This window comes from Anoplophora glabripennis, unplaced genomic scaffold, assembly GCF_000390285.2.
Source record: "Anoplophora glabripennis isolate ALB-LARVAE unplaced genomic scaffold, Agla_2.0 scaffold63, whole genome shotgun sequence".
NCBI lineage: Eukaryota > Metazoa > Arthropoda > Insecta > Coleoptera > Cerambycidae > Anoplophora > Anoplophora glabripennis.
The window spans coordinates 1,356,006-1,373,015 of NW_019416222.1; the positions used below are offsets into that span (position 1 = coordinate 1,356,006).

The window sequence follows — 17,010 nt, forward strand, 5'->3', positions numbered from 1 at the left end:
TAGAATTAGAAAAAAAGAAAGAAAATTCTTAAATGTTTGTTAAATGTTTACATTAGAATCTCAACTTGTAATTACAATTCTAGAATAAAAGTATAGAATAGTTTAATACATGTATTATTATAAAACTTATAAATAACAGTTATAGGTCTCATATCGTAAAGAGTATAAACAAGATTGTATACAATAATTTAATAAATAATATGGTTTATAGTCACAATACAACTGTGTTAGAAATACTCGTTTTATATCCAGTATTTACCTGTTTATACATACATACAATGTCTTTTTAATGGCATTTAGAATTCTAATAATGAATAAAAGGCATTTTTTTCAGTGTATTGTATTTACTGTCAAACTATATAGTAATGATCTATTGAAATTAAGTTGTAAACGTGTACGTGTTCCATTAATTTAGTTATTTTATACCGAGTGAGGTACTTTACTTTATAATTTAAAACGTACGTTATTCGATAGTGGAAAAATATTGTCTACAATTGGTCTCTAACGTATCTTTTTATACTATAGTCTGTTTAGAAATGAAAGAGAGTAATAAAAGCTTGTTATGTATGCAAATCGTAAATAAATGTAGTACTGGTGCTTATATTCAATATTTTTATATTATGTATTATCGGTATAGGATGAGCTGTACTTTTGAAAAAGCTTTGTGCGATCGGACTGTACTAAATTGTAGCAGATAGCTAAAATTTAATCCCCGACAATCCGTCTTTGTCTATGTTGCTTCAATTTCTCGGCCCTTTTCTCTTATAAGTAAACAATATAAAAACAGCATTTCAAAACATGAGGCTACTTTAAGCATCATAACCGGGTTAAGAGGGTTTTTAGTAATTCAAATAAAATTATTCAATATTATTATCAAAATATTTATTTAAATTTAATGAATAGACTTTTATTCCACACAAAAATATATGTATTTTGAAAATTCAAATTATGGTGAGTAAATGTAGTGTTGTATAATATAATAAAGAAAATTAAAAAAGTAGGTATATTAAAATTCATCCTCTGAATATTCTGATGAATTATCTTCGTCTCCTAGATTGATAACGATAGGTTCCACAGTAACGTCAATTAAATTATCGAGTTCCCACATTTTCTCCTCTTCTTTTTGTACATGATGTATACATCTTTGCCAGTTATCTGCAGTTACTCGTTCCAAGGAATTTTTTAACAAAATTTTCACGTCACTTAATTTAAACGTCGTATTATTTCGCGCTACATCTCCTTTTACCTAATTCGATTGGGTTAAGTTCACAGTGATAAGGTGGTAACCGTAGTACCGTTATTTGGCGATTTGTTGCCATTTCATCCGTAACATATTTTTTCTGATCTTTATTAAGATTGACAAGTGTCAAAAGTTCCTTTTTCACCATATTTGTTTCAAAAGAAATGTTTTTTCCGGATAACCATTGAATTATATCGGCTTTCCTCCAAGCAGTCGTAGGCGTCCGCTCGGTCTGCCGTGAATGGTAACTGGCATTATCCATGACAATTACAGACCCCGGAGGAATAAGATCCAACATTTGTGTAAAATACTCTTCGAAAACATCTGCGTTCATGTCTTCGTGATAGTCACCTGTATTTTTAGATTCAAATAAAAGTAAACCGCCATCTACAAAACCACTTGCACTACCTATATGTTACTATTAATCTTCGCCCTTTTCCTGAAGGTGCCTTGAACCCTGTTGAAAGTCCATCCAAAAATGCTTGTCGAAAACTTTTTACATTTTTATCTTGCCATACTTTTGTTACAGTATATCCCTCGTTTACCCAAGTTTCGTCTAGATAATAAATATTCCTCCCTTCGTCACGGAATTTTCTAATTGATCTTAAGCAGGATCTTCGCCAACAAATAATTTCATCTTTATCGATAAGAACTGACTTCCTGTTCTGCTTTTCCCAGCAAAAATTCAACTCTCGTAAGACGGCCCATAATTTGCTTCTACTGATTTTTGGCAAATCGTTGTCCTCTGAAAGTTCACTAAAAATTTTGTTTAGCGTTGGTATTTCTTTTTTAAAATAAAATGAGTGTACTTTTCTGCGACTGACATTTTTGAAGAAATCATCTATAACGACTTTTGACCTCCCTGTAGATGATTTTGGGGGATTTACAGTATCTTGTTCATTTTGTGTTTCCTTTAAAAGTCTGTAGATAGTCGATTTTCCAATCTCCGTCATTTTTGTTAGCATTAGTGTTACTCGATAATTACCTGAAACGAAATATTACCACGCCCATGGCCGGTTCTTATCTCGGGGTTTTATTACTCTCTTTCATTTCCAAACTGACTATAATGGATCTGTCTCACTCATGGAAAAAACGGCGCTATTCAAGTAAAACTTTAATGACTAAATCTTAAGCGATGAATTCTGACTCGAGGCAAAGTAAATGAAAATGCTAATAATTGCGTTCAGAATGAACCGAACGCAAGGTTACTTTGACTACCAGAAGGCATTGACGTCACCCAGGCATCATATTTAACATTTTTAATTGTGCTTAGTCTAAAGGAGTAATTATAGCCGCTTTGTGTAGAATTCAGTAAACTGTAACACGCGTATCAAATACCGCATTTATGTCGGATGGGAAATAGGTAATTAATATTTTACTAGGCACGCAAAAAAATCAAAAACTCCGAACGCTGTATTTCGAAATTAAATATTTTGTATTTTTTTGTTGTTGACATCAAGCGAAAATAAAAAGATAACGAGATACGTTAAATATTTATGCAAATTAAAAAAAACAGGTATGGTCAACGACCCTATTGCAGTGGTATAACATTTTATTGACGTCATATTTGGTGTAACATTCGCAGACTAAAAGAGTGTAACTAATAAGAATGCCCATCGTTGTAACTCTTTGGTTTTCACTAATAATATTGTGCGAAACAGCTACTCTGCGGACTACAACCCCGTCCATAATTGAATGACACCCATATATAATATCTAGTATACAGCTAAGATCATCACATTTCGCCCACGCTCTACTCTTTATAATCAGAATAGGTAACGTGTCAAAAACTACTAGCCTACCTTAGCGGTTTTATGTCGGAGTGATGTGAAAGTTGAAAGCAAAAATGATAAAATTAAATCAGTGTTAATTATACCAGGGAATAGGGACAGGAACGTGAGAAAGACGCGTTTCCTAAGTAATTTTCTCACAAATTGTGCCGTTTTTTTCTTTCCAATTTTCTCGAAAACGGTCGTTCGTAGTATTATACTACATCAAAAGTGTATTCAGTATGATAAAAAGCAACATCAAATACAACAACATCAAAGACAAGCTATTAATGATATTGTCTTTCAAAGTTCAGTAAAAACAAAAACTAATATGTACTGAAAATGTTTGATTAAGAAGATCAAGAAAATTTGTTATTATTTTTTTTATAATTTTTTTTTATCACATGATGTTTTAATGACACCAAAGACACTGACCCAGCAAATTTTTTGATAAAAAAAGGCTCTCTTTTTTGACCCATCGGAAATGACCAGCATATTATGAAGATTAAGAAGGTCTGGTCATAGCTTAAAATTGTGCATATTTTTAAATTCAACTTTTCAGTGACAATTATTTGTGGTTTTTACCTTCATTTTTCTCTAAAAATGTACACTGTATCGATTTTATATTATCATTCTTCAGGGATTGCAAAAATGTCAGGATCTTTTAACATATTTTTCAATCAATTGTACCCCTCAACACACCCGCACCCGCGCCACTGTTAGTGGGAATAAAATGGTTTGCACGTTTTTCCTAACAATAAGATGGTTAATATTTTTCATGTACCTACCTACAAGTTTTTTTTTATTTTAGCCGATTTAAAGATAATTAAGAAAAAAAACCCTCTTCAATGAACAACATAATAACAAAAACGTTATATGAACTCCTATTTTTCCAAGAGCAACTCTCCCTCAGTTTTTTGAAGTATAAACAGGCCACTTTATAAACAAGAATTTCTCTACTTTCGACCAGCCACCGTGTAGGAATATCTAAAAATAAACTGTTATATCTGCGAGAGATCGTTTCCGCGCGTACATTCCCAAATTCCTGCCATAAATATTACTTGGTGTGTAGTTTGGATTCGTAGGCGATCGCGAACCCGTAAGCCAAACCGTTTTTGCCATCTAAATAGAATGAATGAAAACGAAAATGTGTCGATTGCGGCGAAATTTCTCAATTGGAGTAGAAAGTAAGAGCGATATTAGTTCCTGAGTTTCAGTTTTAGTCGAATACCCAACACCAGCGAGACGGCATTATCTCTCCTAGTCAAGTAGTGCGCGACCGTGTGCCCAAGGAGTCAGTAGGCTCTGTAACGAAACAAACGAACGTTTACTTGATCGTTCAGTACGCGCCATATTCTTCTCCGATCTGACCGCACGTGCTCAGAAGGGACTCGAAGTTGGCGCGGTGTGTCTGCCCGTTAACGTCGGTGTGTCAGTGAATATGTTTTGTATCTGATTTTTGCAGTGGATTTTAGTGGTTCCTAACCGAGAGGAAATGGAGATAGCACGACGGAAGTAAGTCTTTTATTACACCATGTTACACATTCTGTTAGATTAACAACCCCTGTCGTGGAGTAGTTGGTGTTTTTCTTGACGTTTATTGGACCGTATGTGACTGATATTGACAGTACTGACAGTTACGGAATAATTTCGTACAGTTACGTGAGCGCTGAAATTTCGTGGCGCAAATAACATGGAATTGACGAAGCGAAAGTAAGTTTTTCATTTACATTTACCTATTTTAATTTAAATTCCTTGGGTTTTTGTTCCCGAGTAGTAATGGAATCGTTAATATGGATTCGAAATAGTATTTGTGTTGTGTACGATTGGGAAATTGGACATTCAAATTCTAGTATTTGTCAACAGTACAGTGTTTTTGTGTTTGTTTTTTTCTACCAACAGAAAGTTACCAGTTTGATAAGTAGTCATTGTCAGCGGCGTTTGAACGCCTAGTAAGTATTTGGCAAAGTGGTACCTAAAAAAATTTACGAAATTCAGCTGTTTGTCCAGAATGTTTAATGGCTTACCCAACGAGGTTTTCAAAACCTTGGCCTGGTCAGACGTATTCTAATATATTCATGCAGTTGTAAATATTTACACGTTTTTTATTATCTCGATTTCAGTAATGTGAAAATATCTAGGCTGCCAACATACTTTTTTTCAATTATACACACTAATGGCATTGCTGTATTAATAGATAAAGGTTACGCCACTTTCTACGAATTTAGAGGACTTTAGAGTTTACTTTAACGGATCTAACTTTTCTCCTTGTCTCTAAAATGTTTTATTCTTGGCAAGTACTTTGACAGATTGGGTGTTGGTACTTTCAAATTGAATGGTAAAAACGTTATTGACTGTGCAGTTAGCACAAAAATTCATCCTTTCAGTTTGATAAATCATGTCTCTGAATACATATACGCTGTTTCAAAATATGGTGCCTGTAACTACTAAATAGAAAATCTCATTTTTCTTCGATGTTACAGATGAAATGTTTTACTAATATTGTGGGTGCCAATTAACTTAAGGAAACATTTAATTAAAAAAACGTGCTGCAATGTTTAACTCCATATTCAAGGTTTGGGAGCCAATGAAAAAAGTGCATACCCTATCTGGGCATCAATAGATCTCGGAGATTCTTTTAGCACCACTGTTCTATTTTTTTTGTATTTAAATCAATTGTACTTACTTGCGCATAAGTACAATACTTGGTATGAGTATTTTTTGTGGCTCCCGAGTTGCCCCTTCAAAAGGTACCTACCGGAAATAAAAAAATAATAATCTCAATTACGGTAAGCGTCTCCCATCATGGTGAATAAGAAAAAAAGTATTTTGTGAGGTTATTAGTTATCATTACTATCGATAATTGAAAGAGTCCGAGTTTCGTTTGAACTAGATCAGTGGTGTTAGAGTTTCTTAAAAACTTTCTGTTTGTCTGCCATTCCGTAGCTTTTTTAACTGTTTTAGAAGCCGTGGTCATAGGAAACTTGAGAACTTCCTGATTTTGTTTTTTATTATTTATTTGCGGCATTTTCAGCTGCCCTTTTTGTTTAAATAAATAACCCCTAGCGCCAGAAGTCTAGGGGTTGATTTTAAAATTTAGATTTATCTTAACGTTTCGAAACGTTTGTTTTCCGAGCTGTTTTTGTTATCAAAACTCAAATTAACTTAGTTAAATGTGTTGTTTTGTTTATCTACCTTCCATAGAGATATAAAATATCAGATGATATCGTATTGGAAATATTCTACCAAATTTTTTCTTAAAGCAATATTTCCCATTTCCTACTTCAATTTGGTAACATATTTTCGAAACACCCTGTATAAACAGCAATAGATGTTCTTGTCGTTTTTATTTACATTGTCGCCAAATCTCAAAGGTGCATCGATTAATATAGGTATGTATGTTTGAATTTCGCTGTACATTTAGAAAGGGAACCGGTATAATGATACAATTCGACAAATAATAAATGATATTTTGTACATTGCCTCAACTATTTATAATCGCATTACGGAATAGTGTTTTAATTATCATTATGTACATAACAGTTTGTGAAAGTACAATTAGTTGTTTCTGAAAGTTAACTTTTTAAGCCTATGTTTTATTTTTAACCAAACGGACTTTGTTAAAACGGACTTTTGTCCTCCTAACGAACATTGGAGCTTGGAGCATATAAAGGACGGGCAAAAGCAAATCGAAGTTGAATTAGGATACACGAGACGAACATCTGTTCTAAGAAAGATGGCTTCCGGTGTAACGAAGGCAGGTCTGCCTGTGCAAAAACCTGTCCACAAGCTCCGGTATTTTGTTGATGATCGATCTGAGTCTCGCGGAGGCAGAATCGTAACGCGAAAAAAGTATCAGAGCTGAAGAGACGATGGAGGTTCTGACGTAGGTGATTTAACTCATTCAAGTGGCCTGTGATGGTGACGACATGCGTCACGTGTCACGTTGCACATGAATTTATTGAAATTTTAGTTTTACTTGAAGTGTTTGGAAATAACAAAATTGTGTCGCCTCTCTGTATTCTGTATTATAAAAACGAAATATTTTGTTCTTATTAAATTTTTTGCCATACAGGGTGAACCATAAATATATAAATATATTTTAAACAGTGGTACAGTTAACGTATAGAACATATAATTAATAGATTTTTGCGAAAATTAGAAAAACGGATAGCAATTGGGAATAAAAAATAGTGAAATTGAAATAATTATGCATAATATTCTAATAGCAAGATTTGCCAACACAATTTTTTATCTCACATTTTCTAGGAAATAGAAAATAAAAACAAACTTTTTAGACCTATCCGGCAATGGTCTTCGACGAAACCATCTGTGTCCCGATATTCATATTGAGGATATAAATTCAATTCTGAATTGTTCACCTGATTTTCGAGACGGCTGTTGCGGTTTGCAATGAACAAGTCAGTGCTTTGAAACTCATTCTACATTAGTGGAAAGTATTTTATTTTATTTAAAATACATTTACCGGGTTATTATACAAGATCAAAATATGCATATCTTACTTCAAATTGAAATTCGGTATTTGTGTACTGACATCTATTTTAAACGTATTGTATTTAGACGTTATGTCCTTAGTACGAAAACAAGCGAAGTGTTGACTATTATTATGTGCATGTGGATGGAAAGATTATGACTTTCATTTAACTAAACGCGAAACTAGACGTATTTGTAGTAACCAACAGCTTAAATATCTAATTTTTCAAAAATTGGGTAGATAAGCTTTTAATTGTTCAATTTATTTTTTAGAGGCTCAAGATTCAAAACAAAAATCAATACTTATCTTGTCTACTTTTATCAATTCGTAATAAAATAAATTGCGCATGAAATTGTTACATTTCAATATACATCTGGCACACATTACAATAAATTGGCAAAATTGATCAAATTTAAGGCCATCAGCTTTTTAAATAAATGTCAGTCATAATAACAGCAGACCACAAACCGTAATAGCCTTATAGGTAACTGATGCCAGACTAACTTAACTGCTATAACAAGAACGAATATACATATAATTCTTTAAATATTTAATGTAAATAGTTCAAATGGCAAAATTGTAGGATGTAACTGAAATTGGTACTATCGAATTGATTTTAACACTTAGTCACTTAAAACTAAAAATTTGGTCCTATCTCTCATTTATAACTGTTTGTTTTAGAAAAATATTCCCTTGACAAGATGTTGCTGTTACATCCACATGTGTATGCACATTTTCTTATGTTATCATCAGTTCTTTTCGAGGTTCTTTTTGTAACAGAACACCTTATGTTGTTTTAATTTACGTCATAACTAATTTATGACTACTAAACACAAATTTAAATTGACAATAAACATTTTATGCCATTGAAATGGAAGATAATGTCTTTAGAATTAACGTCAAGGTCTTACCTATTCAGTTAGCAATACAAATTTTCTAGTTTTTTAGTAGATATACAAATTTAAATGAAAATTTTATTGTGATATCGAAAGCTAGCTACATGTGCCCCATTTTAATTATTTCGTAAATTATTCTCATTGATTGTTTCTCCAACTCTGAAATAGTTAATATTTCATTAGATAACGAGCAAGTTTATTCAAATAATATGCGTATATTTATCTTTATAAATGTAAAACGATAGTAATGATATCTCCATTTTCCTGTTAATAAAATACAAAAGTACATATTTAAATTCCAAGGTGTTTAATAACGTACTTTTCTGAAGTTTTCAAACTGTTAATAGTTAGGTGTCTGTTGTAAAACGAATAACGATTTTTAGGAACATCTGCCGTGTTGGGTGTATCGAACTTTTATGGTCTGAGGTACTGACCAGTAATTGAATATTTTATAAAAAAATTGTAACAAACTTTTTTAATGGCTATTTTTAATAGAAAAACATTACATGTGCTTCCTGTTGATACTAAATTTTGCACTAAGTTTGGAAAGAGGACTCGATCGGAATTAAAATCGCTCGCTAGTTGCTATTGTACATAATGGAGGTTTACGATCCTTTTATCAACTAATTTTCTCTAATCTATATCTAAACAAACGTCAATAGCTCTAAAGTAGATCCATTTGGTTTTTATGTAGAAAGTCTCTTACATCACGACAGACTGTCTGTTGAGTGTGTACGTACCTACGTGTGTGTTTAGAAACTTCATTATTGACCAACTTCATTACTACACGATTCAGAACTATATTGAATTGAATACTGATTGTATTATTGTTCCCCGTAGTTGAATGGGTATCGCAATATGCAGAGTGAAAAGCTTTTGCACAAGGCGTTGCTGTGTGGAAATTCGGCGCGAAATTTAAAAAAAATGGCGCCATGAACGTCTACGCTGTACATAAAACAGTTTTAAATTTTGTTTATTTTATTACAGAGTGCTGGTTGAAATTTTATTTCATAGGTTGCAACAGTAGTGCGACAAACGTTAGCCTAAAGGTACACTCTGTATGTCATCTTTGTTAAGGATATACCAACTAAACTTAAAACCATTGTAATTGTAAGGTAGCGATCTTTCCAAATAAGCAATTTTAAGAAAAAATATACCTTCATTTTATTTATAAAATCGAGTTGCATTGCCATTATGACCAGATATTTTATTACGTTAAAAAAATATTCATAGAATGTTTTTTTATAGTATAGTCTTTCCGAAGTCAGTTGAACATGTATAAAAACACCTAGCAATATAATTTTATTAGTTTCTTAGGCGTCCCTAAAATGTTTTGTGTTAAAGGTAAAAAATTATAATAATTTGTATACAGAGTGTTAATTAAGTATGTACAATAAATTCAACAACAGACGATTATTTAAGTGATTTTAAGACAAAAAGTTCATATAAACATTGGTCCGCAGATGTTTCGTTTTCAAGATACAGGGTGTTAAACTTTTTTTAAATATTTCGTAAATACCTTAAATACCCTTTACCCAATTTTGTTGTAATTTGGCAGTGTTATTTGTAGTAATGAGGGGCTAATTTAACCCTAACTTGATTATTAAGTCCAGTGGCGTCCCAAGCGGTACCTTAACGAATATTTTTCACAAAAGAAATGTACGCCACTGACTTTTTTGTAATTTTTATATATTTTTTGAATTAAGCAACTAAAAATACAACTGTTGTCTCTTGAATGTTTTTCGTATCTTGATTAATTTTTGTAGAAAAAAAATAAAATCCACTTCATTGCATATTCCTGGACCACACAAGAAACATAGGGAAAAGTTTCTTTTGGAAATTATCTTTTTTTGATAATTTTTTACTAAATAACAAAGTATGAATAACACTGCTAAATTACAACAAAATTGAGTAAAGGGTATTTAAGATATTTACGAAACATCAATTTTTTTACAAAAGTTTAACACTGTATCTTGAAAACGAAGCATCTGCAGACCAATGTTTATATGAACTTTTTGTCTTAAAATCACTCAAATGATCATTTGTTGAATTTATTGTACATACTTAATTAACACCCTGTATAACGTGTAGAAAATTTTTATTGTATGTTCATTTGACCAACAACATATATTTTAACTATTTATGTCCTCAAACAATTTTATTATATTGATTGTAAATTTCGTTTTGTTCCGGTTCAAAGGGTCTCCAAAATGCCATGTTGTAATAATATTAGTAAACAAAATATCCCTCTTATTCTCCCTTTCGCAATTGTAATATGAATGATTAATAGAAGGTGCCTATAATAAAATTACCTGAATCGCACCAAATTCCGCATTGCTGCACTGCACTGCTATACCATTTGTTGACAACTGAATTTATGGGCCAGGTCGCTCAGTGCGGCCGCGTTTGCCCGACGTTCATTCTTCAACTGGGCGACCAGACCTGTATATGGGGATTAATAAATAAATATAGGAACACGTTTTTCAAATTTTTCAATTTCGAGTTGCCGCATCAGCGACCGAACCTGGGACATTCTGCCAACCTCTTGGTTCTTCAATTGAGATCGGAAAGACTATACAATGTAATCACGAAATGTCTGAAAAAAAATCGGTGGCATAGAAATACCGCTTTTTGGGTTTTACTCTCTAACAAAATGCAATATGTCTGTGCCAATGGTTTTTTCAAACTATTTATGAATATAATACAAATTGTATCTTTAATTATAAAAAAAATTGTAAGAACTTTTCTTGCTAAACCAAAAGTTTATTTGTTCTAGATTTATTGAAGTTTATTGAAGGACCTGTATTGGTAATGAAAGTTTATTCAATGCGGCAACTTAAAAATGGCCCTTTTCCAAATGAGATAAAGTTATTTTTTTTCTTAAAACAAACGAGGGCTTATGATTTTCTTTATTATGAATGAAGTTACAATTTGTTTGAAGATTACTGCATAGTGTATTTAATTTTAATTGACCTTTAAAATCCCTTTCTATGCTGATTCAACCTACAGTATGAAAATAAAGGATTGGACATCGTATTCTAAATGAGTCAAATTCGCAATTAGCAATGATGTTTTCAAACTGTTAATCATTAAATTGCACTTAAAACCGTTTAAAAAAAAGGAACCGTGAAACTAGTGTGTAGTTACAAACAGCGATCAAATTTCTAAAATACCCAGTGGCGTCGAATATCTGTGGTTCGTCCGGAGCGCGAATTAATCGAAAACAAAGACGAAGTTCCCGGTATCTCGACACACGCTGGCTGCCGTAAGCCTTCTCGGTAAGGACGTCGCTGGCTCGCCGACTGCTCCGAACCGGCTCTGCAGGTGACGCACCGTCAGCAGAGTGCCCATTCAGCGAATGCCAGGCGAGTGAGAGGTCCTCGGATTCCCCACGTTCACCATATCATTAGATCATGCCAAGGTCAAGATCACGGAGAGCTTTTACTTCGGGTTTGAATCGGTGTTGTTGCGCAATTTCTATCTGGCTTGGCAGCGGTTCGCTTTGAGAGAAAAAAGCAGATAGCGGCCGCGTGTCGCAATATTTACATAATATTTTTCGATATTTAGTGAAATCGATGTGTAACGTAATTCCTTTGGTGTGAACAACGCCTTCGATGATTCGGCTTCAATGTTAATTAAATACAGCACGTGTACTCTTGAATGTTAATTAACGACTGTTCACTTTTGAATATTTTACCAATGTTTCGAATTCTAATGATGGTTTCCTTTTCGTTCTTTCAAATAACTAGTATTTACTCCTGAATATTATTATACCAGCGTTTCGGATTTATGTACAATTTTAGTAATATATCACTATTAAAAAACAAACATTCCCTATTTTTCCGTATTTTCATTGTTAAAAAAACTTGTACCTACCTACTCCTGAATAATAATATGTTATCACTATTTCGGTTTTATATTTTCGAATTCATGTACATTTTAACGACGGATATTTTCATTCTTTCAATAAATGTGAATTGTATTTAACTAACAAACCTTTCGAATTTTGTGCCATTTTAACAACTGTGTTCGTTCTCAAAAAAGACAAAAAACCTGCGATCTTGAATAAATCACCAGTGTCGCATTTTACGGCAATTGATTATTTTTTTGTTTGTTTTTTCAAGAACACGCAAGAAACGCTTACTCCTGAATATTTTACCAATGTTTCGAATTTATGTACCATGTTAAAAATAGTTCATATATTTTTGTTTCGCTATCAATAAACAAGAAAGAAAGTATACACCTGAATATTTTGTCAATATTTCGAATTTTATACCATTTTGATGAAAATTCATCATTTTGTTTCATTTTTTAACAAAGCAGAATATTTTGCCAATGTTCTATCAAAAAAAAAACGAAAGAAAAAATGCACACCTGAATATTTTGTCAATATTTCGAATTTAGACCATTTTTATGAAAATTCACTATATAATTTTATTTTTTTTAAGCAGGAAACGTTTATTCCTGAATATGTTTCGATGTGTCGAACGACAGGTCACTATTTTTTCGTGTACTCCTGAATATTTTACTGAAGTCGCGAGTGCTGTTTCCCCACTAAAAAAAATGTCACTAGCTTGGTTACAAATATTGTTCACTTATCAATTTGAAGTCAGTGGCAGGTTGTTAACACAGGATACCTGCTTTATATTTTTTTATAGGCATTAACACAATAGAAGCTTGTTGTACTCATTAGAGCATGTCATTTGTTTGTATTTGCATTATTTTCACTTAGTACGACTGATCTGCTTCCTCAAATTTGGTTCTAAGAAATTCTTATTTATGTTTTCAGACGGCTATAAATTTTTCAATATACAGAGTGTTAGAAGTTTGACTGCCTTAATTTTAACATACGATGGAATACATTAAAATAAACAAAAAAAAAACCTTATATGACATGGGTCCTAAACTCAACCATTTCCGAGAAAAAAATGATCAAAATCTCCAAATTGATGTACAAGAGTTCGATTAAGGAATATTGACATAACTGCGTGCATAGAATACCATAAAATACAATGTTTATCACTGTTTTGAACTTCTTTATGCTTAATTCTAAAAATTAGCGTTGTTATAAATTTAAAATTCGATAAAGTTCATATCGAGCAATGTGACAACGGGGCGACGAATAACACGAGGTACTAAACTGTCTAGTCAGCAATGCGTAAATCAGTATCTGGAATTGGACCGTGTCTGAATGTTTTTTGCGTACCAGTATTTGCGCGAGTGCGTGAAAATTGGATTTGAAGGTGTCGTGCGTGCATCGAAAATGATAGTGGACATTTTGAGCATATATTGCAGTTTATTTTGTACTTTGTGCGTTTAAAAATTACTGAATTTTGCATTTTAGTAAGTACTTAAATTATTTTTAATAAGTATGATTATGTGGATGACGTAAATCTTTGGGTACTTTAATTACATAAGTTCCTGTTAAGAGATTCATAATTACATGTTAAATTCGAGCTAAAATTTAAGCTCATCACTACCTTCGTACTGTAAAATCGATAAATTAAATAAATAATATATTTTATTTATTTAAAAACTTGAAAACAATTGTCTTGAAATTTACTAAATGTTTCACAATAATACATAGTTTACATTTTTTCCGTAGGACAAGTCTGCCGCGTGCACACGTGGTATGCATCAGCTGTGTAGTGTTTGGTTAAGCGCTGTTATCACGTTGTGATGCAACTTCCCAATATTAATACTAGCTGTATTTTGAAAATTGTTAATTTATGCCCCTGTAATTTACATCTTTTTTGTTCATTTATGATTACTCTGTCTCATGCTGAAGTAATGGCAGTCAAACTTCTTACACCCTGTATAATTGCAATTTTCACTTGTATGTCAAAATTTGACTTTTCAGTTACAAAATTTTCTTGTTTTATTAATATTGTAAACAACACTACCATTGAAGTGTGGTCCATTATTTGCCAGTAAGCGTGTATTTTAAAGAAAATATGGGAGCATTTTTCTTTAATTGCTTTTTTAGAACCAATTAATAAATTCCATTTATAGGAAATTTTTTACAAATGTCAAATATTTTAGTGTTAAATTTTCACTGCACTGATGCCAATTATTTTTTACATAATGGTACATTTGTCAAAGTTTTTAATATGACCTGAATATGATAATTTACTGTCTTTTTTTTTAAAAAAAAAACCTCAAAGTACACTAAAAATTATCGATTACTTCCGACAATAAACCCGCCTAAAGTAATCGATTATGCTAAATAGTTATTAACGTCTCATTATAATGCAGAAATATCCTTTTGTGATTTATTATTTTTACTGACTGAGGTAAATGTCAAGGAACATATGCATAATATTTAACGAGAAACGTTCGCGCTCCTCCCTCCGCGCCCGTTCGAAATTCTCGCAATTAAACGTTCGCATAAAGTTTCCAGCATGTCTAGTATTGAGTTTTTTTTTTGGGTTAGTATGAAGTTGAGCATGTACTGGTAATACTCGTTTCTTGTCGGACGCGGTTACTTTTACTGTAAAATTTGTATTATTTATAACGATGCCATTGACATCTGGCTTATCCTTGAACATAACATTCTAATATTATTTCCTTTGTATCGAATTAAGTTTTGACTACATAGTTTCGATTCGGAAGGCGACGCGGAATGTTCGAAAGCAGATAGTGGCGATGGTGAGCTTTTGAGAAAGTTTGTTCGATAAGTTTATGGTCTATTATGGCACTGCGACTTTTTGAGAATGCCGTTTGTGATTTCGACGAGGGGTGAGTAGTTTGTTTGGTATTTTTTCGTTAATCATAGTCATCAATTCTAAAAAAAAAGTGTATTTGGGTGCTGAAAACAAATATTGAAAGGAGGATATCGAACTATTTGTGGGATTCCCTATTGTTTGTTTGCTAAAAATGAGTGGAAATTTTCCTAGATTGTACAAGGGGAAGCCCAAAGCAAAAGAAATGTCCAGTTTTTAGTTTACTTTTGATTTTGCATTAAAGTTTGAAATTTGTATTATTTTAAATAGTTTTTACATATTTCAATGTTTCCGTGCTTTTTCATTCCTGAATTTAATTTTATAATTTGTATGTATTCATTTTTAATTTTTCTTTTTTTTTTTCGTTTCTGGAAAAACGTATAAAACCTCAAATAAGTTGCAACTAAAACATTGAAAAATTTGTAGAAAATTGTGCCACGTTAATATTAAATAATTTGCTTGATTGGTTACTGCTTTTAATTTGATCCAAAACTTTCACGTATTTGAAGGCAATTGTATATTTTTATACGTTGTTACCTGTACAAAGAAGCATCAAATTCTTTTGTTTTATTTTTTATTTGTCCATTAGAAAAGTTACTTAATTAATGTGAAAAGTACTTGCGCTACTGCTTTTATGAAACACCCTGTGTATGTTTTCTCATTTGGGTATGATGCTTTCTTATTATTAGATGAGACCATCTCTCCTAGTAACATAATGGAAGTCAAAAAAGTTTTCCCTAAATGATGTGTTAGTAAGAGAGATTATTATTTGCAAGGCAACAAGTCTTTATCAAAACCTTGCTTGCTTGCTTATCGCGAAATAAAAATTGTCATGATCATGAAATTTCAAACAAATGTGCACAGGTCTACAAGTTGTTTGCTACAATATATTACTTGAAATCACGACAAAATTTATAAAATGTTGATGTTTTCAAAATTATAATGTCAGAATTTAAATTTCCAAATAAACCTCTATATAGCACACTCTTTTGGATATTACCTCTTTACTCTTACAGATAGAGCCATTAAACCTTATGTCACTAATACTGGGTGTAACGTAAAGGTTGGGAATAAATGAAACTGTGGATTTTTTGGTTTAAAAAATAAATTTTTCTTATATGATGTCATGCTCTACGGGTTTTATTTTCCAAGCTACAGGGCGCAAAAATTTAGTTTAATCTCCAATAACTTTTGAACATTATAAGATAATGGAACGAAATTTTAGCATTAGCTTAATTTGATAATCCCCTAGTAACAAGAAAAAGATTGACTTTGTAAGTTACTCAGTGGCGTGCTGTTCCGTAATGTTTTTAGAACAAAATACTAGTACGTCACTGGTAAAAACATTTTTTTAAATTTTTTATGATCAACTTTTTATTCTAAACAAAATTACCCTCTTGCGTTTTATTTGTAGCTCGTGTAATTTTTCCGTAATTAAAACTTGCAAATACACCACTTATTTTTCCCACTGCAAGTCCACCCTTTAATTTATTCCCAACCTTTACGTTACACCCTGTATAATAATCGTAAGAGGAGTCCATTTAAAAGGTCAGGGTTTCATTTCAAACCCTATGAAAGTTACAAGGGATATTTTTGTATATAAAAATACATCATGAATTAACTGGACATTTATTTAAGAAAAAAGTATTTTTATTTGAAAATTCTGGCTTCCCTTTTCGCTAAACTATTTCTTTTGTTTCCAACATAAGTAAAGTTAACAACGAACATGATAAAACTCATGGATTTTGTGGCGACATTAATGTGTGGTTGTATTTACATAATGATAATTTTTAAAGTACCTTACATCATGTAATTGTTATTCCTTTCGTGTATTTTTGGTACATGCCTCATGAATTTTTTTGGTTTACATCTGTATAATAATCATCGT

At 32.0% G+C, this 17,010-nt stretch overlaps 1 protein-coding gene across 5 annotated transcripts in view; it reads left to right on the forward strand.

Moving 5' to 3' along the window:
• LOC108903717 (protein gustavus) overlaps positions 1–17,010 on the forward strand; it is a 226,173-nt gene that overhangs the window by 190,029 nt on the left and 19,134 nt on the right. The window contains exon 1 of one of the 5 annotated variants that reach the window (XM_023454454.1): positions 4,308–4,524. The exons of 2 other annotated variants lie outside the window; for them this stretch is intronic. In XM_023454454.1, coding sequence (XP_023310222.1) covers positions 4,505–4,524 — 20 coding nt within the window. In that variant the 5' untranslated portion in view covers positions 4,308–4,504. Of the gene's footprint in view, positions 1–4,307; positions 4,525–4,569; positions 4,723–15,065; positions 15,139–17,010 lie in introns of those variants that run through there. 2 more of the 5 variants (XM_023454457.1, XM_023454452.1) reach the window with 2 other exon arrangements.